This window comes from Lineus longissimus, chromosome 2, assembly GCF_910592395.1.
Source record: "Lineus longissimus chromosome 2, tnLinLong1.2, whole genome shotgun sequence".
NCBI classification, from domain to species: Eukaryota; Metazoa; Nemertea; class Pilidiophora; order Heteronemertea; family Lineidae; genus Lineus; species Lineus longissimus.
In genome coordinates, this window is record NC_088309.1 from 22,440,771 (window position 1) to 22,464,901 (window position 24,131).

At 38.7% G+C, this 24,131-nt stretch overlaps 4 protein-coding genes across 12 annotated transcripts; 3 read left to right on the plus strand and 1 right to left on the minus strand.

Annotated features, from left to right (window-relative positions):
- LOC135483073 (dynein light chain LC6, flagellar outer arm-like) lies at positions 1-2,523 on the minus strand. Its single transcript, XM_064763588.1, has 2 exons — positions 2,388-2,523; positions 1-1,600 (listed from the first exon to the last, which is right to left on the minus strand). Exon 2 carries the CDS (start codon positions 1,587-1,589, stop codon positions 1,320-1,322), a length of 270 nt encoding a protein of 89 aa, XP_064619658.1. The 5' UTR covers positions 1,590-1,600; positions 2,388-2,523; the 3' UTR covers positions 1-1,319.
- Positions 2,524-2,687: 164 nt separating this feature from the next.
- Positions 2,688-12,432, plus strand: LOC135483072 (serine/arginine-rich splicing factor 1-like). Of its 6 annotated transcripts, XR_010446294.1 has the most exons (6): positions 2,688-2,990; positions 3,373-3,533; positions 3,824-3,996; positions 5,877-7,062; positions 8,760-8,850; positions 10,070-10,086. XR_010446294.1 is itself a non-coding variant. In XM_064763582.1 (5 exons), exons 1-5 carry the CDS (start codon positions 2,821-2,823, stop codon positions 10,192-10,194), a joined length of 720 nt encoding a protein of 239 aa, XP_064619652.1. In that variant the 5' UTR covers positions 2,688-2,820; the 3' UTR covers positions 10,195-12,432. The 6 variants fall into 6 exon arrangements, 5 of the variants coding, with proteins under 5 accessions (XP_064619652.1, XP_064619657.1, XP_064619653.1 ...); XM_064763582.1 differs by lacking the exon at positions 5,877-7,062 and having other exon boundaries at positions 10,070-12,432; XM_064763587.1 differs by lacking the exon at positions 10,070-10,086 and having other exon boundaries at positions 7,036-7,062; positions 8,760-8,849.
- Positions 12,433-12,515: 83 nt separating this feature from the next.
- On the plus strand, positions 12,516-18,863 carry LOC135483071 (serine/arginine-rich splicing factor 1-like). 4 transcript variants are annotated; one of them, XR_010446293.1, is made up of 6 exons: positions 12,516-13,891; positions 14,416-14,585; positions 14,941-15,113; positions 15,666-15,986; positions 16,357-16,562; positions 17,332-18,863. XR_010446293.1 is itself a non-coding variant. In XM_064763581.1 (4 exons), exons 1-4 carry the CDS (start codon positions 13,710-13,712, stop codon positions 15,867-15,869), a joined length of 729 nt encoding a protein of 242 aa, XP_064619651.1. In that variant the 5' UTR covers positions 12,516-13,709; the 3' UTR covers positions 15,870-17,289. The 4 variants fall into 4 exon arrangements, 1 of the variants encoding a protein (XP_064619651.1); XR_010446292.1 differs by having other exon boundaries at positions 15,666-15,955; XR_010446291.1 differs by having other exon boundaries at positions 15,666-16,562.
- A 62-nt stretch (positions 18,864-18,925) lies between these two features.
- LOC135483070 (serine/arginine-rich splicing factor 1A-like) lies at positions 18,926-24,119 on the plus strand. Its single transcript, XM_064763580.1, has 4 exons — positions 18,926-21,221; positions 21,516-21,703; positions 21,939-22,111; positions 22,315-24,119. Exons 1-4 carry the CDS (start codon positions 20,884-20,886, stop codon positions 22,492-22,494), a joined length of 879 nt encoding a protein of 292 aa, XP_064619650.1. The 5' UTR covers positions 18,926-20,883; the 3' UTR covers positions 22,495-24,119.
- Positions 24,120-24,131: the final 12 nt, after the last annotated feature.

A 24,131-nucleotide genomic window follows, 5' to 3' on the forward strand; every position in this document is an offset into this window, starting at 1 on the left:
TTTTGGATTGTGCATCAGAATATGTAATAACTTTGAAAGCAACGAACAATCAAACATTAGAACTTGCAATTACATCTTTTTATATTAAAAGTTTATACATCAGCACAATTATATAAACAATGTTGTACAACCCCGCAAGGTAAAATAGTTCTAACAAATATCACAAACAGAAAGAAAATATAAGCATTGGTTGCGACACTTCCACGGCACCACAATGGCAAATGCTTTTCTTCTCAAGTCAATGCAACCGGGTACAAGTTATGTATCCTGGCAGTTTTTCACTAATAACAGTACAGTCATCCCACCTCTGCCTGGCAGTTTCTAAAGTTGGCCTTTGCAAGCCTAGTTCTACTTTATTTCTCCTACTATGCATTACCACCAACCAAATATTCTAAATGAATCAGTCTTACTACTATACTACAAGTATTGACTACCGATTGACGACGCAGATACTGCTGGTTTACCAAACTATAATCAAACCTAGTCAACCCAGGACTCGAGTCCGAAACAAACCCCTAATTCTTCTGCAAAGTTAGTTTGCCGAGCACATCAAATGTAGAGTAAAATTTCTACTATTATCACATTTTTTGCAGGTACTAAAATACAATGATGATATAATCACATCACATATTTTTCGCAGTTTGTTTGTGAGTTAAGAATTCAATACAACCAGAATCAATGGAATTACTAATGAATCTATCTAAGAATCAAAGAAAAACAATAACCGTCACTGAAATGGACATATCTATGATGTAATATCAACTGGTAGATATAGTGGTACTAACAAACAATAAAGTGATTACATGTATTTCATTTTCATAATTTGAACAGAAGTAGGTCTTGAACTTGATGCAATAAGATCTCCACGATGGTTATTGTATAGGAGGAAATTTGCAAATTTAGCATGGCAGAATGATGAAGTCTGAGGGATTTCAATCAGGGCTTGGTTGTTACAAATGTAAGAACAAGTTTTGTTAATACTGACGCTGGCCTTTTCCAGTGTTAGTAAAAACACTTGTCTTGAACAACCAGACACAGCTGTCCGTCTGAGACTATGACTGATGGCAGAGATTTTATTCACAAAATGGCACGTTCAATAAGGAACACCAGCGAAACAATGACTAATGTCCAATGGCAGAGATTTCTTTTCACAAATTGGCAATGCTTCTATGACACAAGGTTCAGAATGTCAATGTTGTTGTTTGATAGTTTATTGATACTATTGATAGCCAGTCCACATGCAAATAAACATTGTTCGCAGTGAAGTTCAACGTAGTTTAAATGTCTGGTCTGATAACACCAAGATGAAATTTTGCAGTCTATCCAGATTTGAAGAGCAAGATCGCCACTTGACCCAAATAAAAGTAAATGAAATGCTTGGTCTCATGAGTTACATAACTGCCGAAATTTCGTCCGACGATGCAATGCCAAGTGGGGTTGTATCGCTTGTCAAACTCTTTCTTGATGTAAGCAGCGATGTCTTTTTCAATGTTGAACTTTTCCAATGCTTGCGTTGCACAGTCAACTGCCTCCTGCTGCATATCCTCAGACATGTCGGCATTCTTGATAACAGCCTTTCGTTCAGACATGATGTCGGAACCTGAAATGGAACAAGAGAATTTTCATCATACACTTTTCACTTTCACAGTAGAATGAGCAAATGCATCATTTTCTCTAAATTTGGAGGCTAATGTATCATTCAGGATTAGCTACTGTAGCCTACTGGTCATTTGACTGGAGGACTTCGAATATTATACCAGGCTTAATTTATTTCCACAAATTTTTGTAACCAATGTATGGCTACGCCATTGCACTACCATTTATACCAGACTCCAGTACTACTCCTTCTTTCCACACATCAGTACGAGAAATGTTAGAATTCGGATACGTTTCCAAATTCTAATCTAACATTTCTCGAACTGACATCAGGTTATGGTCTTGTGCTGGCACCAATTTTTTTGCGTCATAAATGACACTATGACTGATGTCGTCAATTATATTAATCATTAATGGGATGCCAAATGGGGAGTTATAGTTTTCGCAACGCCCCTGAAACGCTGACATAGGCCTAGGGCCTAAATGCCTTATCATTTTTCATTGTCGTTTGACCTCATGTCATGATAATGACTCCACAATGTAGAACAATAGCCTAGGCGTTCTATTTGACGTTTCGATGGTTTTGCGGAAACTCCCTAATGTACCTGGTGAACGCGAATTGAAACGTAAGCTGGCTCAATCTCTCTATTGTATGCATGAAATGTATGACGTGACGTTGCTAAATTCGGGGTTTCCCGAACTGATAATTGCGCGCGACGATCTGGTCCAGTGAACAAATTTAAATCGGCTTGTCAATTTCGAGTTTAGGCTTACCTCACAGACCTACTCACCTTTTATGAATGAAAATAGAACAACAGATGAGCGGATTAAATCGACAAGGCGAGTGTATGTCTGCAAGTTTCGGATAAATTCCCGAAAATTATAATTTGGACAGGCGGGTCGTTGACTCGGCAACCACACCGCAACTTCTAGTGCATTGGCTAGTGTTGGCCAGGTCAGGCAAGTGATTGGCTGTTGCTAGGCACGTTTTAGTGCAATATCGTTAGTGAAATATATCTTCCCACAATTCACTTCGATTTGACAGATCGGAATTTTCCGGGAATTACCGAAAGTTTCCGATTTTTTATTGATGGCAACAAAGGTTCTGCCTCATCAACTCTCCTCCTTTTCCCCTCTAAAAACATACCAGAATAAAACAAAATCAATGAAAAGAACAATAAACACAATTGCTCTAGTTCTATAGCTCATTAAGAACTAAAAAATATGGCATTTAACAGTAGAGGTGATGGAAAGATTTATGTTGGAAATTTGCCACCTGATATTCGAGAATGTGACATTGAGGATCTGTTCTGCAAATTTGGCAGGATCATTGACATTGACCTCAAGAACAAACGAGGACCGCCTTTTGCTTTTGTAGAATTTGATGATCCAAGGTGAGATTAAAGACGGTGGTGAATCGCCAATTTAGCGACCCTTTCGTGTTTCGTAAGTGAGTGTAATCTAAGAGTCGTAATTACGAACAAACATACAGACAAACAAACTGCTTGTGCTTGCTTGCTAATGCTTGCGGCTTGGTAATGGTACACAATTGTCACAGGCCCTTCTCACTTCTCCAGTGTAAGAGCAGCCTGTAACAACAAGACACTCCTCTGCTCCAGAGTCGGAGATGGGACCACAATCGCGTCATTTGCGAGTGGGACCCAAATCGCAGGCTAGTGTACTGTTAGATGGAATTAGTAGTCGCTGTCGACGTCAATGACAGTAGTGTCTGTCATGAAATGAATGGTCCTCATCTTTTCAAAATTTTGTTTTCAGGGATGCCTCGGATGCAATAGAGAAAAGAGATGGCTACCCTTATGATGGCTACAAATTAAGAGTTGAATTTCCACGTGGAACGTTGGGAACAAGGGGGAGAGGGAGAGGTGGAAAAGGCAGTGGTCCGTCAAGAAGAACAGAGTATAGGGTCTTTGTCAAAGGTACTTGTCTAAAACTATGACGTTAAATTGTGTTTCTGCATTGCAGTACAGTGTGTAGGACTGAATTGGAAGAAATACTTTGGTAGCCAACTTGTGCCACCAAAGTTTGGGACCAGCCAACCAGGGCATTGTCAGTCATTCGACTTGTTGTGTTTTCACAAAGCACCACCTATTCATTTATTGACGAAATTGTTAGTACTATACTATGTAGTAATGTTTCGTTAAAGGATCTCCTTCTCCTAGGCAGTTTGTTCAACAATTGCATTTGATATGACTATGTTTTGTTAAAGGTTTACCACCAACAGGCAGCTGGCAGGACCTAAAAGACCATATGCGAGAAGCTGGTGATGTAGCATTTGCAGATGTCTACAAGGATGGTACCGGCATGGTAGAATTCCTTAGAAAACAGGACATGAAATATGCGGTTAAAAAATTAGATGGAACAAAATTCAGATCTCATGAGGTGAGTTGGTGAGATCAGTAGAACATCTTTATTGAAGAAATGTCTTTTTAAATCTGAGTGGGAGGGACTGATGCTGACAGCAAATTGTATCATGTTACACCACTGGTGTTTTTCCTTCATGTATCTGGTGGGTATCTCTAAAAATGTAAAATGGATGTGGGAATTTAATTGGTGATGGGTATTTTGGAACAAAATTAGGATGTCTTATTGAAAACAATGAAGAATTCTTCCTTCACAAAACTGGGAAGAGTGCTCGTGCAGTTCATATTAATCCAGATAGGGTTTTACAGAAAACAAATTTTGACATTGTATCGTCAGACTCCCAGATGAAGTTGGACACTGCAATAATGAAAACAGTGGTGATTCTAGTTTCTGTTGTTGTTGCTTGGCATTGTTTAGGGGGAGAATGAGGTAAGTCTAAATCAGTGTGGAGGTTGGACTTTGAGTGGTTTTGTTGTTGGACTTGGAAGAATCTGCCACATATTATTTTAGGTTGGCCCTACATGTACCGAGAAGAGTCGATTTGATGTCAATTGGGTCGTCAGTTGGAGATTTTCAACTTGTTCTGTTATTTGAGCACATCACCCTTTGCTGTTCGGGTTTGTTCACACAGCACACATGCGGAACTTAGTGGTGTTCATTTTGATACTGTGACATTCCTTGCTCTGAATTTTAAAATCAGGTGGCCCTCTACCTATGCTCTCTGTCCTAGGTGAATTATTTCGAGTTTATTTTAAGTAGGCCTATTAACAATAGATGGCCAACTGTTTGGGGTTTGAATCCTATGACTATATACTACTACTGTAGAAATAAAATGAAGCCAATATAACAGTTTTGTCAGATGTTTCTTTGTAACAACTATTTTTTAAACATCCTTCTCACGTATATTGCGAAATAAAAGTTTGCTCCCTATTTGCAACATCTGGATGATTTCATGGTAAGAGAAACATTGTTTCAGTTTTTTCTGAAATGTGTTTTTATAAGATATGCATGGATTTTGTATTATTACTTGTTGTTGAATATATTACGGTGAGTGATAAATCAGAGACTGGTGGCTGGGAAAGTTATTTTCTTAGTGGTGTAGCGGTTATGGTGCCTACCACAACACTGGGAAGTTATGTGTTCAAATATCTACAGGCTGACATCTCTCCTATTTCCTGAACGCACTTCCATGTTTATTTTTTAGTTCAGTTACCTTACCATCTAGGACTAGGAATTCAGATGGGCACACCAGAGTTTGGGATATTTCCATTTACAAGCATACCTTCTAACGGGGATTGATAGTCCTTCATAGCCCATCAGTCTTGTCCGTGAAGTAGCCTGCCAGTGCCTTGTGCAAGTGTTTGAACTATTCAGTTCTAGTATCAATTTTAATCATTGTTGAAAATAAATCAGAAATATTGGTTCCAAGTGTCTATAAGTACTTAGTGATGTTTATGAAATCATTTTGAAGGTATTTTCCGTGTCACACTGTGAATACAAATTACAAGAACTCTGATTTATCATTCGTTTGAAAAAGTGTGAAAAAGAAGCTTTCAAGGCCTGGTGATGTGCTGGAAATGATATTCAGTGTGACAACCATGAGATATTACAATCTGGTTTTGAATTTAGGTTGTTAGTGTCAGTAGCTAATAACTGGTAACATATTAGTTTTAGTGTGAATCGATGAATGATTACAATATTTATCAAAATTGATTGATGATTTCAAGATTATTCTGTTTTGTTCTCAGCGGCCAGTATGTTGGCTGGCTACATGTTGATGCAATTCAGATTTTTATTTAGGAATCCTGCCAAATACAGCCAAGCCTTGAAAGGTTTAAAAATGTTCCATTTTGTTAGTTGTTCTGTAGTTATAGTAACCCCATCTTATTATGTTCCAGGGTGAAACGTCGTACATTAGGGTAATGAAGGACCGTGGAGGAAGATCAAAACGTTCTCGATCTCGAAGTAAAAGTTGGTCGCCGCGTCGTACGAGAGGATCGCCCAGTTATTCTCCAATGAAGCGTTCATACTCACGATCACGGTCTAGTTCTAGCTCAAGCTCTAGTTCTAGGTCAAGGTCAAGGTCAAGGTCGCGGTCACCATAGTGATCTGGCTGAATTATCACTTTTAATGTGATATAGAAAGAAAACTGCAAAGCTGATGTAGGTTTCTTGCCTTATTCATTCAGGTATTGATGAAAAAAGGTACATCCATTGGTAACTCAATTAGGGACTGTAGTAACCCACTTGTATTCAATACACTGGGCAGTAGATGTAGTAGCACATCAGTCATGTCAGTTGTCTTTACAGTTTTAAGTCTGGTGCTTGATATTTTAACCCATTGAGATCTGGATAGTCACAACTCATGCTAAATAGGTGCTCTTGTGTTGTTTTTGTTGGATCAAACTGATTTGTTTACATCGAGCTAGTGCTTGCCGTATCTAGTCAAGGTTGTTTTGAGTGAGAAAACAAAGGCAAATTGTTCTCACCTGATTGACACCTGTCTCAAAGAGATTTCTGTCAACCACTGCTTCATTATTGTGGAGTCATCCCATTTCAATCATTCCATCAGATCAATTGTGATGCATTCCATGATCTTGTCAAGATTAATTAATATAAACAAAATGATTACTTTCGATCATTTTTACTAACCTTATACCAAAACTAAGGTTGATTTCTGTTGCCATAGTTATAAATCATGAATTTAAAACCATTAATAATAGAAAAAAGACATTGTTGTGGAATAAACTAAAATATCAAATCATATGAAGATTGAGTCTGGGGCTGATGAGATAATCTTTGATTATAACAGTGAAATATAAATTTGGTTTGAACCCATTTTACTGTTTGATCAGGTTGAGATTGTTTCCATCAGAATTAGATCTGAGTCGAACGTTGAAATTCGGCTACAGTTTATTTAACATTCCTGGTATTACATTTCAAATATATTCACTTCTTTTCATTCCTGAGCATTTTTTGTGTTATCACATTATTCACTTTATAATCAAATTTTCCCATTTCAAATTTTTGGTTTTTTAATCGCTCACTCTTGGCATAGGACTAGGAGTAGGATTTTTCACCCGAGGTAAATATCTCTAGTCAGTATGTTAATGAAAACCTGTATCATTCAACCCTTCCTCGAGATTTTGCCATAAACTGTCCATTTTGCCATAAACTGTCGTTTTTGCCCATTACACTGCCACTGATACTTGAGTGTGTTCAACTTCAATCTTTCATGATACCTATGTTCTCATTCCTGCTCTCTGATAAATTAGACCAAGAAATTAGCTGCACTCTAGATTTTCTTGAAATTGAATTGTTCTGGTAATGGTACAATAAAAAACGCTATTATCAAAATTTCAAACACAAAATGAAATGTGCAATCAATAGAATTATACAGACAAGTCCGTTCTGACATTCTAAGCATTGCGCTTGTTCTCCTAAAAGTTGCACTTTGTAGCACTTATTTTCCATGTTACTTGGTAGCCGGCAGTTATGTTCTGCTTTTGATTTAAGAGCTCTATGTAAAGAACATTCTGAATTGATCTGTAAACAAGGTCCAATTAATAATTTCTTCCTGCTCTATTGTTGGAATAAATACTGGTGTGTGCAATAACGTATCAAATGTTATGTTGAAATCATTACGACTGGTTCGAATTCTGGTAAATGGGCGTAATTGATAACTGTGTTTGATTTGCCAAATTATTGATTCCAGATTTGATACTTCATGTCTGTACTGTAAAATCACTCTTTCCTGACTGATCAGATGTCCTTTTGCAATGTAAGACTTCTTCACTGGTATTGTTCAGCCAGCAAACCAGAAAAGTCTAGGTTTCTTGGAAAATATATTTTTCTGGGGGACAGTATGCCCAGGTCAAAGAAAGTGATTTTGCGGTATGTTTCTTTGTGTTTTTGTTGTGATTTTTGTCTGTGAATTACCAATGTAGAATCTCTAAGATACTAAGCTGTATATGGAATTTTAAGATTGTTGCCTATGATAACTGTTTGTGGTGGGATATGATTTATGAGCCTACACCTTATTTTGCAATTGCTCAGCTGAAATTATTGTGGCTCTTTTAGAAATTAGATATTTATGAATACTCTACACCATTTCATTTACACGATATATATAATTGTAGTTGTTGTTTTATTTTGTTAAATATTATGATATTTATTTATTAGTATGTACAAATCTATCTCTCTAAACTATATAGTCTTTGAAACGTGATCTCATCTGATACTTCTAGCACTGGGTTGCATTCCTGATAATGTTGTAAAGAATGGTTGAATTTCCTATATTGTTCAACAATTCTTTGAGAATTTTACTCATGGATATGCTTGTAATTAAAACTGAGTTAAGAAAATGGACAAGACCAACACCTTGTCTCATGTTTTGCTAATACATAAATCAATGAATGTAATTGCATTCCGTAATTTTAGTGCAAAGTATCATATTGCCTGTCTGCATCATCCCCAATCATTGCCATTGTCTGTGTTTTTAAGCTTAAGCTTGTATTGAAGTGTTCACCTGTAAAAGGGCACAATTTGTTTTACAAAGTAGTTTGGGCCATTTTTAGGCTCAAGAACTAGAACTTTAGACAGAAGAAGGCTTGATCATGCAGCCATTACAAGAGCCGTAAAAACATGCACAGTTCAGTTTGTAACAATATAACTCATCTGAATGAAACCAAATGTGTCCTTTGATAGTAACAACACTTCAAAACTTTTTTGATTACTTTCCATGACGATTGTAAAATAAGAGATTCTTTTATGTTTTCTTAGATACTTAATGTGTTTTCGTCAAAGGACGGCAATAGGCTAGGAGACGATTTAGGATTTTCTAGTCACTGGATTTCACTGAGGACGATGACCGGTATGATGACTTTATCCTTCGCGCAATTTTTTACAGGTGGAAAATACTCAAGCACACCATGTGTATATGGCCTTGACTCCAGGAGCTTCCTCTAGTTGCTTCATTTCTCACTCTGGTAGTAAACCCATTGGAAAGGGTGTCCAAAAAATGAAAAATCAAAAACAGCAGTTGCTTCATTTCTCACTCTGGTAGTAAACCCATTGGAAAGAATGTCCAAAAAACGAAAAATCAAAAACAGCAGAGCTGTAAAAATCTTCTATTTTATTTGGGTTCTCATAAAAATGGACAATCCTGAGGCGGTAGAAATGAAAAAGTTCTAAAAAAATGATATGAAAAAACATACAACTGATATGAAACAACGATCACATATTTTCTAGCAATGTTTCTACTTTACTCTTGGTGTTTGAATGGATTATCCGAATGATGTTTCTGGAGTCTTGGTTTGTACACACTAGTTCTGCTGTTTACTGCTATTTGGAACAGCCAATGTGCAATCAGTGTCACAGTCACTGTCAGTCTTATGCATAATATCATATTTCATATTGTTGGCTCTGGAGGTATGATTATTGCACCAAGAGTCGTGGTGTCAAACATTTGTCATATTGTGATGAATGCTGGAGTCTTGTCAGCAAGAACGTTGAACATTCCTCGAAGTCAGTCAAATAAATCTTGTTTTTGGTCTTGTGTACATGTACATGTGGCATTGACTGAACAATCAATTCAAGGTAATTCTGAGGATAAGACTGTTGTGATTCCTATTTATCAATGACGAGATTTAGAGATTTTTCAAGGTAATTCTGACTAGCACTAACAGGTTTTTTGGCAAAATTTCCTTAAGGTTTCTAACCACCAAACTTAAGGAAATGTACATGTACATATACATGTTATGCATATCTTCTCATAATGTCTGTGAAATATCCTTGAATATTTCCCTGTAATTTTGTGTACGAATATGGCATTGAGTGCAAAATCTTTTGCAAGTAAAAAGTTGTAATTTTGTGTTCAGGTAGGGTCCAAAATTGGTCGATTGTCATTTTGAATGTTAATGAGAATGATAAAATAGCATTTATTCCTTCACCTCCTGCATCATGTACTTAATGAGTGTTGTAAAACAAATGTGTTAGTGTGATTTTGAAACAATGATAATCCCTAATTGTCTGTGAATCGAGTATTTTCCTATTGTAAACTCTAATATAATTTCTTATTTTATCGCTACAAGGGTTTGGATTTGGTCGGCAATCATGGCATGGGTCTAACATAGGATTAGGATTTGGAGGCAGTCCTACATTAGCTAGGACTGCCATGCTTCGGGATACATGGCAGCACCTAAAGACCCATTATTGATGGGGCTTTAGAAGTTTTGGGACTTGCATGGTAGTCATTAATTTGGAGGCTCGGCAATTATTTGGGATCCTCGTCAATGGATTGGACGTAGGAACGGTGGCAGATAGTTGCCCTGGATTTCGTAAGTTTGGATAAAAAGTGAGGTATCAAAATGTCAATTGTTCTTTAAAATTCATCCGTACTTGAATTGGAAGTCCCTGTAAGGCCATGGGTACATGTATCTCCTCAAAACTATTAATTGATGGGTAACGGGAATGCTGCTATTTGTTTGAAAAGGTGGTCCCAATTCCCCCGAGGTGATATGGTAAAGTTGGTTTATTTTCAACATCATGTAAACATGCCTCTGCAACACTGTCTACTGGTTGAGGTATCCGTATTGACATATGAAAATTATTCATGTCTCAAAACAAACAATAAGCTGTGGTCCATCATAGTGATGTGAGCGAGTTGAAATATTGTGACAATGGAAGATTCGTGCTCCAAGAGGTAGAGGCTAGTTTGCAGTGTTAAAAAAAGCCAAGGACCAGGTCATAATGTCATCCACATAGATTATTATTGAGTGGTGAAGGGGTGAATAATATCATGTAGATGTTCTGTCCTAGTTACACTGATAATTTCTCCCTCTGCATGATCATCACAGCTTGTGCACAAGTCTGTCAGAAAAAAGAAAATTGTTGTTCGATGTTGTCTATCACTTCCCCCAACTAATCGTTATTTTCAGTCCTGAATCTCACATAGATTGTCACTCACTGTCTCCCTGTGGTATTGTCTACATTTGTTCTAGAGGCCATGCAGATGATTTCATTTGTAAAACACTTCATTCTAAATGTCACAAGTACGTCACTAGCCTTCGTGGCATACTTTGTTGTCGGTGCTGCAATGGCGGGAGTGATGTGTACTGATGTCAACCATGATAGTATCCACCTGTGGCACATCTTGTTGGTAATATCAGACGAGTCCCGAGCACAGATTGACATCACTGCACGACCTCTGTTCCTGTGCTCCTCAGAAAATCATGATAAAAGTGATTCTGTGGTTCAAAATTTCTGGAAGAGACTTGATGGCAAACTTCTGTTCATTTGCTGACACAGTAACGAAAAGCTGAAGATAAGATAATCTGTTTGTGAGAGTTATCAATGTACCTTGTTGTAGATGACTATGACTTTTCTGGCCAGCTATCTCTAATCAACCCACCCTCAGGCTGTCTTCAAGGAATACTATAATTCTGCATGTCTCTATGCACGCGAGTTTGGACCAGTGGATGGTTTAACATTTGATGGAGCAAGGCGCCTAATATCCTTGTTGTACATTGAAATGGCTTGAAACCAACAAACCGGTATGGCAGGGGTCCCTGATGCCATCATTTTATTAGATTTTATCAATGTTCTGTCTCATGCTTATAAATGTACATTCTGTGTTCTACGTCCACTGCTAAGTGTTGTATAACAACGTTACTACTGCAAGCTTGGGGTTGATGTAATGATTTGGTGTCTTAGTTTCCTGTCGAATGGGATGGCATTTGCTTTTAGGATATTCCCTGGCCAGCACTTACATTGATTACAAAGTTTGCATCTAGTGAGCATGGCAGATGTACGTGTACATCTTGAAATGTGCACTAACAGTAATTTATTTAGAAACTAAAAATTTCTACGTTTTCTGACAAATCCCAAAACTGACTTATGTACCGTACTGAAACTCAGTTAAAAGGTCTACTGCGTTTGTTAAAACATTCCAGAAAGCATTGCTTAAAGCAAAGGAGGGTACGATCTACAGACCTTGAATTTAACCTTCCATGTTAAAAAATTACCATCAATGCATTGGATCATAGACTTGTTTGTTTGAAAATACTGTTACTGTATACTCGTACTGTGGGGTCAGCTCTGAGAAATACTTTTCGAGTGCCGCTTCCTGCTCCATTGAAGAAAAATATGCTACCCCTGCATTGTTGCTCTTGCAATATGTCCTTGTTTGATTATCTTGCATATTCATCAACTGGAGCGAATGTGACACTCAAACAAGATTTCTTCGTGCCGAGCCATTTACTACTTTGATAACCTTCACCTTTTCAGCCAAATCATGTACCAGTACATGTAGTTTGAGAACCATTGATCCTGATTATGGAATGGGGCGATTTTTGTGCCATTTATGTTTTAGATCAAGATATTCATTTGCATCGGCTTTCAGCTGTAAGCATTCCAATCTGCAATGTTACATGTAATAAATTAAGTTTTGTGTCAATATCGGTCTACTCGGGTGTTATTTTTGTGTTGACTTAGTCTACGGTATTTGAGGGAGAGACTTCTTCGAAATACTCCCAACTCCCCTCAGGTATCAGTTATCATGCTGATTTGTAAGATAGTTAATTTTGAACTCACAGCTAGGCTCCCCCTTTAGTGGCATATCATGCTGAAATTTTGGTTGTCAGTCCAGGCTGGTTGTGGAATTTGTCTTCTAGTGGTATCTGCATGTTATCACCGGTGTTTTTGCCTTTTCGTATTGAAGGGTTTAGATGGTTACTTTTATTCGAGCCCGACTGTTCTGGCTCCTGAAGTGTGTACCAGAATTGCGATCTCAAAAGGACTAATCAATGCAAATCCCATCTGACATAAGACGGCCATGATCAGCTTGTTCAGATCGAAAGAAATGACAAACATTTTAGGAGATGGTTCTAAATACTGGACTTGGTGACTGATGTCCCTTAAAAGATATTGTGATGCCACACCATTTGATGTGACAGGCCTTGACTAAATGCAATCTAGATGTGCTTTACATGACAATTATCTGGGAAGTTTTGTCATCAGTTCGATGTGTTCTTGGTCTAATTCTGGAATTCAAAATGATAATCTGGTTGGCTCTCATTGTTGGTTGCTCACTTTGCTCAGCTGACACCCTGATCAACGTCTACTACAGACTTTTGGTGAAGTTGTGACAGTTGCCTGGATTCCTCCTCCATGGGATATTTATGGTACTATTGTCTCCCTGAGACACCGTCCTTGTCTGTGACTATCATTTTGTTTATAAATCAAGACTATGACATCAGTCCCACATCCAAAATAATAGCTTGATTTGTGTTTAAAGGTACTTTTCATCTTGTCATTGTGACTTTTCAGATTTTGTACTGAGTATGAACACTGGCTTGTACACTGTGGTGTAGCAGATCAGATAGTCCCTTGAGCTGAAGTCCTGGTACTAACCAGATCCTTCTGGATTAATAAAGACAATGAGCACAGCCAACCATGCAAGGATATTTTAGTATATACCGTGGTGGGCATGACAATCCAGGCACATTTGATTTATAATGCAGCCAGGCTTGGATTTCAAAATACTGATGGGTGTTGTGCAAAATATTGAAACAGACTGTAATTTTCAGTAGCGCCGCCTATGTACAATCCGACGTATCAATCACCCTTGACGGCCATCTTGAAAAATTATTGTAAATTTTTCTCAGAAAAGGCAGCTAAAAGATCTCGATTTCCTTCTCTAATATTTCGTGCGAGGGAAAATTGTCACGCAATATGTCATTTAGGGGTGGTAGAGGACTACCACCATCATCGAATGTGTATGTTGGGAACCTCCCTCCCTACGTTCGGGAGGGTGATTTGGAGGAAGTTTTCGATGCGTATGGCCACATCGTCAAAATCGAACTGAAAACTATGCGGGGACCACCGTTTGCATTCATCGAGTTCGAGGATCCAAGGTTTGGCACATCAAAAGTATTGATTTTATGTTACCCTCCTTTCTCGTAGACTATTTTTGTTCACTGCTTGCTAGTCGTTTCGTAGTCATGATAAAGTGTCACTGTCGAGTCATGTTGCCATTGTTGGTGGGGAGACCAGACCAGCAGGAGAGGTGTGGCATGCCAGCAGTACAGAAAAAGAAAATGTTTGGCCTTGCCCTTCCCCTTGCCTTGCGTCCTGAGGAGACGTATAATTATCATTTTTCCCATCATGATGTCGTGTTTTATCATACCCTAAGTCGGACCACCTGTATTATGTCCATGTTGTTGGACTTGGAGGAGGGACAGGCAAAATATTTCAAGTGGAATCAAGATCAAGTCCACTCCAAATGACCACGGCCACCATGACAGCATTTGATTCAGTTAAATTGGGCACGACAAATCATTGTTCGGCCCTACAACATGACTGACCGTGAAAACACTATACACCAAATGGCTATTAACTGGTTTGAAGGTTTTTCTGAGACTGTTGGTCGTTTTTCCAGGGATGCTGAAGATGCAGTGCATGATGGGAATCGTTTGGTCATGGAAGGATTCCGCTTGAAAGTGGAGTTTCCGAAGGGCCCCTTCAACAGCCGTGGCAGAGGTGGTTTTCGTGGTGGCTTCGCTGGGAGGGGGCCACCCCGGAGGTCCATGTATAGAGTCACAGTAACTGGTAAGTGAAAATCCTGTCATGATTAATGATATACCATAGTAGTCAGTGATTTTGTTAAATTTTATCATTTTAGTTGTTAGATTTCAGTTTATGATTGACGAGATTGTTCATTGGTTTTTCAACGCTCAAGAGATAACGATGAGCTTCAGCTTCAAAAATGATGCTGACTTCGATTATTGAGTGTCATGTTCATGCCATTTTGATTGAGTTTTACTGACAATGCAGCTGTACTACAATGCAATTATAATTGTCTGATAGCGATAAACCACACTATTTTATTATTATTTTCTTGTAGGTTTTCAATTCATGAAAGTATTCTGCAGTTGTCTAAATTTTTCGACATGGCACCTTTCAGATTTACCACCATCGGGGAGCTGGCAGGATTTGAAGGACCACATGCGTGAGGCTGGAGATGTCCTCTTTACTGATGTTGACAGCAGCTGTAGGGGTATTGTAGAGTTCGAAAAAGCAGATGCCATGAATTATGCCATAAGAAATCTTGACGGGTCCAGGTTTACATCTCATGAGGTTTGTACAGGATTTCCTATTTCACAAGGGACTGCATGCCATGACCAAAATGCCTATTTAAAAAGTGAGTGTTTAGTAAATCAGGTCACAACCTAAACACAAGCTTTTTTTAATTCTACAAATTATGAAGGAATATTTTGACCATGGCAGACCCTTGCGAAATAGTGAGTAGGTTGAATATCACTGTATGTTCATACAAAAGCAAAACAATAGACTGACCTAGTTGAAAGACAAAAAACAGTTTGTGTATATTTGGGAGTCTCATAGCACTTGTTCAATTTGTTTGTCAACTTTGAGTACTATTTAAATCTTGTGAAAGCATGTCATCTTTGAAAAAGACCAGTAGCCTTGAATCTTCCAATGTTGATGGTGACCTGTCTTAGAAGACAAATTGGTGGCTGGTCATGACAGATGAGTAAAACTAAGTTTACAGGATGATTGAGGAACAATGACGTAAAAGGAGTATTGATAGATAAAACATCAGGTGTAAAATGTCTGGAAGAAATTTCTCGTGATAATATTGGGAAGTACATGATATTTTTCTTCTTATAGGGCGAAGAGTCTTATATTACTGTTAAAGAGGTGTCCGATGATGGGTTTCGGTCGAGCAGTCGACACACTTCAAGTTACGATTATAGGTCCCGAAGTCGCAGTTGTGACAGATACTGCAGAACACCACTGTATTCGCCAAGAAGGACATTCAGGCAATCTAGGTCGCGTTCTCGATCATGGTCGGGCAGTCCTTATCGAAGGTGATGCCACTGATGATGTGTGGTGAACCAAAGGAGTCGCAACATCCAGCTTGGACTGACTAAATCAAATGTGGTATTCATCAACTCTCAGTAAGAGACTAAAGATGTTTACGTTATCTTGGTATGTCCACGATATTGGACTCATCATCAGACAATCTTGGACCAAATCTCTGTTTAAAGTGAAATCATGTTGTGATTGCAATGGGTTGGTGAAGTTAAGTGTTTTAGTATAATAACCACGCAAAAAGGTACTGCGCAGAATGATTTTTATTATGTGCTTGTAAAAAATGTCATTAGTTTGAACTTTGACCAATTGTACGCAATACTGGCAGCATCACCCTCACCATGAAAGGAGACCCTGTGTATAATACAGTACATGCACCATAGAAACCGAGGTGTGTTGAAATACCTAATAATCAATGATATATGTAATTTGCATTGTATGTTGTGTTTTGCTCCATCTAATTTATCTTTGTTTTATTATTTCCCAGATATCTGAACGGTTAATCTTTATGGCTAATCGGGATTTATGGATTTATAGGGATCATTTGGGATTAACCGGAGTGGAGTTTGGCTGGTCCAAAGAAATTGGATGATAAGTTGTATAAGGATCAGTGGAGCTTGGATATCCAAAGAAATTGGAAGATAACATGTATAAGGATCCAGGATATTCCTGCTATTGATTATGGATAACCTGGTATGATATCTTCCAAGCTAATTGCTCATTAAAAAGTTTGCTGATGAAAGTACAGTAGTTGGTGTGCCCTCTTGAGTGTTATTCATAAATTGTAATCATGGAAAGGGGACAAGTAACGTAATCTAGCTAGATAAAATAAAAGCTTGTGAAAATATTTCCACTGAAATTTGACAGCTGGCAATTTTCTCCTATGTTTGGGAGATGTCCTTTCATCAGCAAACTTTTTGTTTGAAGAGAATGAGTGTGTAACCACTTCACTTAAAATTGTAAAACAAATGCCTCTAAGGGTTGTTCTAGGTCAGCAATACAATGCAAAAGGTACGAAATCGCTCAAACATGTCCTAAGCCTATTTTATGGAAATCCTAAGTTTCTGCAAGAAAGTCTTGAAACAAAAGGTACATTTTGCAGTGGTTTTGCTGCAAAATCAAGTTTTGGTGAGAAGTGATATTTGATTAGAAGAGAATTAGTGCATTTTTCATAATGTCAGAATTAGTATTGTCAATGTGTTATTTTAAAGTGAAGTTGGATTATTTGATAATATAATCTGGCGAGGTGCCACAGAATGTAGTCATTTTGAGTCTGTCGCATTTGGTAGTAAAGCTATTTTTCAGTTCAGTGACATGAACTAACCGGTATTGGATCTAGGTTGCCTTTTACATCAATCTTTTCCCTCAATCGATGAATATAAAATTTGTTTTGTGAATAAATGATCTTTTGATTGTCTATACTATCAATTAATTCTATTTCATTTTCTATTTATTACTGAAGGTTAGATTTTGGAGTGGATTTTTGGATAGGATTTTCTACACTGTATAATCATAGAATTATCTGGATTTTGGAATGGGATGGTAGCTCAGTACTGTCATTTGGAACAGGTCTGGAATGGGATCTAATTTTGGAATGTTGGAATTGATTATCAGGGGATTGGAACACAAAAGATAGAGGAATGGAAATCTATCACCTTGGAGCTTGCTCCAGAGCCCGGATTAAACCTAGATCGTCTCCTGGATTTAATCTGGACCAGAAGGACAAGGGATCAATCCCATCACTGTAAGATTTTCTCTTAATTCTTGGAGAGAAATATGACTGGAGCACGTCCTTGGAAACCGGGCATTCATTTGAGAGGTTTTTAGGTATTTTTGTGAGAGGGGGAAAGGGGGCATTAAGTGTGAAAATTGGAATTTAAGTAAAGGGTTGTATGACTGGAATCTTATTCGTTTCCTACTTCACATTAAGATTTACAATCTTTCCAAGCGTATTTTTTTATTTTGCTGTTGTGCAGTGCAAGGCCACTTCTACAGCCATTTTACATCCATTCAGTGTAAAAAACAGAAGTTCTCATTCATTATATTCATGTTGCAAAAGAAATGACAAAAATAATCTCCCTGGAGATCAGTAAATGATAATGCACAGACTACTCAATGGGGTGATTATGGGAACTTTCAAAATGTGTTTTAACCTTTTGGGGAGAAGAGTTCTTTGGATGAGCGAGAAAAGTTCTCAGAAAATTTGTTTCGGATTTTAAATCTGGCGTAACGACGATTCAGTGGATACATTTGTTTGGTTATGTTAGAATTGTAGGAAGGAGTTGTTCAGAATTATGTGTCTGCATACTTGTTCCTTTTGAATAAGTAAGGAAACCTTTTTTTGGAAGTCATTTGGATCAAGCTGGAGTCCTTGTGGGTTACTGCAGGCTTCTTGCCTATTACTTACATGTCTCTTTGCCTGAGGATGAATGATATTTTGCCTAAAGAAGTAATTTTGGATGCAATAACCAGTGGATTGTTGGTCAGGTTAGGAGCAGGAAATGTCATTTTGGGATAAGGACTCCTGAGGGACATGCCTTGTGGCATTCTGTCCCCAAGTATCATGTCATGGATCATTTTGTGATGAGTCATGGAATCCTTTAGGATCAATCTGGGAATCATTTAGGATCAAATCGGGGAATCATTTAGGATCAAAAGGGGAATCATTTAGGATCAAAAGGGGAATCATTTTTGAATCAAATCGGGCAATCTTTGGATCAAACCGGGAAACCATTTTAGGACCAAATTGGGAAACATTTAGGAACAGATCTTGGAATCCTTTTAAGAACCAACAAATTTGTCAGTTCTCTTTGGATAAAATAGGATACACTTTTGGAAAAGGATTTTGGGATTCTCTAAATCATGTCGATAAAAAAAGGAAAGCATTTTAGGAAATTTTTCATTGAGATGGTATTTCAGTAGGATACTTAAATAGTCATGTCAATAAACTTTGGATATCTGCATATTTATTGGTTGGCGTTTTTGGAATAGGATCATATGATCGGATGGAAGTTGCCTGGAGGATGGATCAGAAGACTACTCGAATTGAGGTATGGTTTCTTGTTTTCAGGTCATCTTCTAAGCATGGGTTGAGTCACATTCAGTGATTCCCTAACTTCACATGGCTGGGGAGCAACAATAGATTTTCCTAAATCAATATGCCCAGAGTGGTCAACTTGAGACTTGAACATTGACTAGCACCAGCTTACTGATGGCCACTTTTAATCCAACAGTGATAGGGTGGCAGGAAAATGAAAATAGAGTGATGTTGCAATGTTCAGTTCCAGGTGGTGTGATGTGGCTGGCGACAATCGCACCGTAGGTTGATGTATGTTGAGAAAAAAGTTGTTATGTAAGAAAGAAAAGATGACCTTGCTGCACTGTGACAATGGATCTCTGACATTGTTACATGTGTAGCAGGTCCATTACCTCATGAAAATTATCATCTCCACGCTTCCCTATAGCGTCAATCCGTGTTTTCACTTCCTCCCTGGTGTGTTCACTGAAACGCGTGTCTCTGGTGCATGTTCGGACACTCCTGACTGTTGTGTAACTGCCAGTCAGACGTGATTTGTTTTACTGATTGTTGCTATCGCATGCTCTTTTGCAACTATCCCTATTTGGTCAACAGCACTGGTCCTGTGATGACAAAAGAGTATGGCCACAATCACTGCTGCCTACTATCGGGATGGCTGCTGCCAATAAGATGGCAATGGATCATCTTTAGCATGTTTAGTAAAAAATTGATAGGGACTATTGTCCTCTGTTGCAAAATCATTTTGTCACTGTCTCGTCCTCAATTGTTGCCGTCTCCTGGAGAAGTTCTCCATGTTCTTTCCTAGAGTACTACATCTATCCAGTCCAAGAGGGCAACTAACCCAAACGACCATTGATTGAATTTCGCTCACAAATTATGTCCTGGGAAACCCTTTTGGTTGTGGTTGGTGGTTGTGAATGTGGAGACAAACTGTTGTCCTATTGTATTGTCGAGTCCAGCTCATGAAGTGACGAACATGTATCTTTATATCTTGATAATGTAGTCCTTGTGGGAACCATTTGGATTGTCCTCTTGAGTGGTTCCCATGTCTCTATTAAGGAGTCTGTAAAGACGGTTTGGGTTGTCCCTATCCGTTTGCAATGTCTTTAGAAATGACTTGATCTCCATGTAGGCAACAATGTTTTTGTGGAGATAATTTGGGTTGTCCCTGTAATAAAGATTTTTAAAAAGCACTCTGTAGAATGTGCACTTGAGCAACTTGATTTGCCCTGTAAGTCAAGTGTAACGGGGAGAACCTCTTGGTTGTGGTTGGTGGTTGTGCCCTATCGTGATAAAGTGACCTTATATCTGGACGAGGAATGATGTGACGTGCTGGCAAAGATAAATTGGGTTGTCTTCTTGATTGCTGCGTCTGGATGACCTGTCATTATATCTATGAGGAGACATATTTGAGTTGTGCCTATCACCTGTCCCTTGTCTTGATGAGCCTGCTGAGGTGACGTTATATTTCTCTGCTCAGTGTCAGAGATAATGATGTCTGATGAATAATGTGTGGGCAATTTGGGTCGACCATCTTGCTTGTCTTGATCATGTTAAATGACCAGTGTGGCATGTCGTTCAAACCAGTGGACTGATGGGTGGGCTGGTTCGGGGCATTTCCTTTGTCTTGCCATTGGGGCTTGGCGGGGCTTATTTTGAAACAGAGTATAAATTTTCAGTATCGCCATCTACCGAGAAAGTATGATACCAAGTATACTCTCTACTCTTTCAAGTAACTTTCATCCTTTATCATTGAGTTTCATTGCACTTAACTTCATTTTGGTTCATTTGGTTATTAATAGAGATTGCAAAGATAGAAAAAATAAGATGATAAGAAAATTATTACGTTGAAAATGTGCTAATTAATTGACGTAATCGGCTTGGTGCAGATTGCCGGCCATATTGAGTTTTATCTTGAACGTGTGGTCTTCGGAACTTGGTCCAAATTCATTATCAAATTTACCCCTTCTCACTAAAATGGCATATAATTCTTATGGTCGAGACTCTTACCGAGGCGGTAGAGACTCATATGGTGGTGGCCGTGATTCCTACGGGGGCCGTGATTCCTACGGAGGAGGCGGCCGAAGTTACGGCGGTGGTGGCCGTGATTACGGAGGCGGCAGTAGTAGCAGTTCCTCGGTGAATCGCAATAAACTTTACGTTGGCAACTTGCCGGGAAATATTCGTTCCAAAGAAGTCGACGACCTCTTCCGTAAATTCGGCAATGTTCTAGATGTTGAGCTGAAGACTGGAACAAATGGAAGAGGTCATGATATTGGCCCTCCCTTTGCCTTCGTTGAATTTGAAGATCCAAGGTAAATTGAGTCATTGAACTCATTGACATTGTGACTTCCTCACTTCCTCCAGGCTCCAGCTCTGGCTCTGATGATGCATGATAATCAGGTCAAAAAACTAAGTAAATTTCAGTTCCGAATTAAATTATTTCACAGTTAGCTAGTATAGTACACTACAGGGGCCGGGCCGAAGATTATTGTTGGATGGATGCCTGCTCGGGTACCGGCCGTACCAAATCTGAGCACGCCAGAAAATGTACAATACAATTCATGCTTCGCCAAACTTTTGTAACTCGATATGTATCTTACTTTCAGAGATGCTAAGGATGCCATGGACGCATTAGATGGTCGTTCTTATGACAAGTGCCGTCTCAAAGTAGAATACCCTCGTGGTGGGCGTGGTGGATTCCGTGGAGGATTTGGAGGACGTGGTGGCGGTTTCGGGGGCGGTCGTGGTGGACGAGGCTCTGGCCGCAGGTCTGAACATAGTGTCAAGGTTTCAGGTGAACAACATTATTCCGTTCTAAGCTGTGTGTGTTAAAATAGAATTGTAACCAAAAAAATAGGGGGTGAACCAATTAAGGCTTGTTGTTGCAGCATTTCTAGATACCTTTGTCGTTTGGAGTAAAAAATAATGTTCCAGTACACAGTTTGAACTGGTTGCTGGCAGGTTAACTATTTCCACAAAAATCTGCATTCATTCCTATTTCCAACTGTTAACACTGTTCTCCTTTTTAGGTCTGCCTCCCACTGGCAGCTGGCAGGACTTAAAGGACCATATGCGGGAAGCTGGTGATGTTCTATACACAGATGTCTATAAAGATGGCACTGGTTATGTGGAATTTGCAAGGGGAGATGATGCAAAATATGCACTAAAAAATTTGAATGACAGCAAATTCAGATCCCATGAGGTAAATATTAGAATTTCAGTCCGAGTTAGTATGGCAATTTAAGAACTTTCCCTTGGTTGACTGTTCAGGTTATTTTTAGTGCAGTCAAAGTGCATGTGGAGTTAAAATTGCTGGTCTCGATTGCTTCCACTTATGACTGGTTGACTGTTGGTGTATTTTTTGAATTCGGTTGTTTTACTAAATGTGTGTGTCATCTCTTACAGGGCGAAGTGGCTTACATAACTATTGCCGATGGTGGTGACCAGCACGGTGGCCGCGGTGGTGCGCGAGGCAGGAGTAGGAGTTTCTCACCGGCTCCATACAAACGATCACGTCGGTCACCCTCTTACTCGCCAGCAAGAAGGGGTTCAAGATCACGCTCCCGCAGTCCATTTTCCTCATAGATTGGAAGTATCATCAAAATTTCAGTGAATGACTTTACTATTGAATGAGTTGGACAGAGTCTGAAGAGAATTGAGTTTGATCTTGTGGTCTGCGCTGGGGCCTGGGTACTGGCTGGTCATGAACATTGTGTTGGCTTTGTGCCCAAGCATCCATTTCCTGCTGCGGCAACTCTTTTAGCTAATAAACTATAAATGGTAACCCTCGATCAAATGATGAATATTGTATCTGATAAACAAAGCACCAAAGGTCATGTTTGATGGATTGATGGAGGGTACAGTGTTAAATAGGTGTTGCACTGTCAAAAGAGCCTCAGCTCATGGAATTTTAAAAAACCAATTTTATCCTGAAATATTGGAACGCCATGTTACTTGGAAAAGCTCTCTTGCACTCATTTTTATCTTTAAAACTTGTTTCACACTTATTGCTTTGTTCTGGTTTTTCTGAGGGTTTGCAGTGTTTAAATGTCTTCAAGCTCATTAAGGGTTGATAGATTTCTGGAACATGTAGGGGTTACAAAATTTCAGAAGACCGCTTGATTCTGGAGGCAGCTATTTCACTAATGTTACCGTTTTATTGCAAAAGATAACACGAAAGAAGGAACCTGCCAAAGGTGGGGGTCGTTGTTGTCATTATAACTACTGTGTAAAGTGGCTGATAGGATAATTGTTATCCCCCAGGAAATGAAATGCCTTCTTTCTTCATTTGGTTTATTTATCAAGTCAAGTAACTTGAAATCATGCCACAAATTAACTTCAAAGTACACCTCCAGTCTTTTAGCCTCTTTGAGAGCTGGGTTCTTCATTGACCCTCAAAGAAATAATTATAGAGAATGGAAGGAATTGGCCATCATTCCTGTGCCACGACTGTGTGAGTAAATATGTTTATCTAAAGTGTTGTCATTGTCAAGTAGGGATGAATTGCGATGTCTGTTTCACACATAGTTACATAAGTGTTAATGTTGGTCGTGCAGTTTTTTTCCTCCAATGTTTTTATCGGTCTGGTCAGATCAAATGCTGCAATTATGTTCAGCCCTCGATGGTGGCACCACTGTTTTCTTACTCCTGTTCTTGGAATTCCACTAGTCAGTGACCATCTGATGTTACCTGCAGTGTAGGTGGTCAATAGAAAATCTATCTGGGGTTAAGTTAAACTTTACATGGTCGTCAAAATACTCATTTAAAAGTACACAAATGTGGCAATTTCACAAAACTGCAATATAAAAATGCAACCTTTTATTCCACGGTTATATATTTTCACGATATCTGTTAACACAAAAATAAAAGCCACTTGAATATTTCCGGGTTTACTGCATTGGTAGCACATGCCAAAATATCAGGTCACACTCAATTTCTATGAATCTATGAAGACAATGATTTTTCGGTTGCACAGACAGATTTGAGGATGCATGAGCTACCAAATGGGTTATAACTTTGATTCCATCTATGCTGAACAGGAATTCTATTGGGGTTCGAAATTCTAGGACGCCCAGAACTGTAGTGCCTCGTCCTGGGAAACATTCATGCTTAATGGGTATGAACAACTTGATTAGGTTGGAGATATTGATCTCTCCTTTCTATAGCAACAATTTCAGTAACACAATTACAATAAAGTGACATTTCTTATATATTTGATTTCT

Coding starts and splice junctions, on each gene's coding strand:
- LOC135483071 (XM_064763581.1), top strand. CDS start 13,710: ATGTCATTTAGGGGTGGTAGAGGACTACCACCATCATCGAATGTGTAT. Junction 14,586..14,940: donor GTATAGAGTCACAGTAACTG/GTAAGTGAAAAT, acceptor GGCACCTTTCAG/ATTTACCACCATCGGGGAGC. Junction 15,114..15,665: donor CCAGGTTTACATCTCATGAG/GTTTGTACAGGA, acceptor TTCTTCTTATAG/GGCGAAGAGTCTTATATTAC.
- LOC135483072 (XM_064763582.1), top strand. CDS start 2,821: ATGGCATTTAACAGTAGAGGTGATGGAAAGATTTATGTTGGAAATTTG. Junction 2,991..3,372: donor GTAGAATTTGATGATCCAAG/GTGAGATTAAAG, acceptor TTTTGTTTTCAG/GGATGCCTCGGATGCAATAG. Junction 3,997..8,759: donor CAAAATTCAGATCTCATGAG/GTGAGTTGGTGA, acceptor ATGTTTTCTTAG/ATACTTAATGTGTTTTCGTC.
- LOC135483070 (XM_064763580.1), top strand. CDS start 20,884: ATGGCATATAATTCTTATGGTCGAGACTCTTACCGAGGCGGTAGAGAC. Junction 21,222..21,515: donor GTTGAATTTGAAGATCCAAG/GTAAATTGAGTC, acceptor TCTTACTTTCAG/AGATGCTAAGGATGCCATGG. Junction 22,112..22,314: donor GCAAATTCAGATCCCATGAG/GTAAATATTAGA, acceptor CATCTCTTACAG/GGCGAAGTGGCTTACATAAC.
- LOC135483073 (XM_064763588.1), bottom strand. CDS start 1,589: ATGTCTGAACGAAAGGCTGTTATCAAGAATGCCGACATGTCTGAGGAT.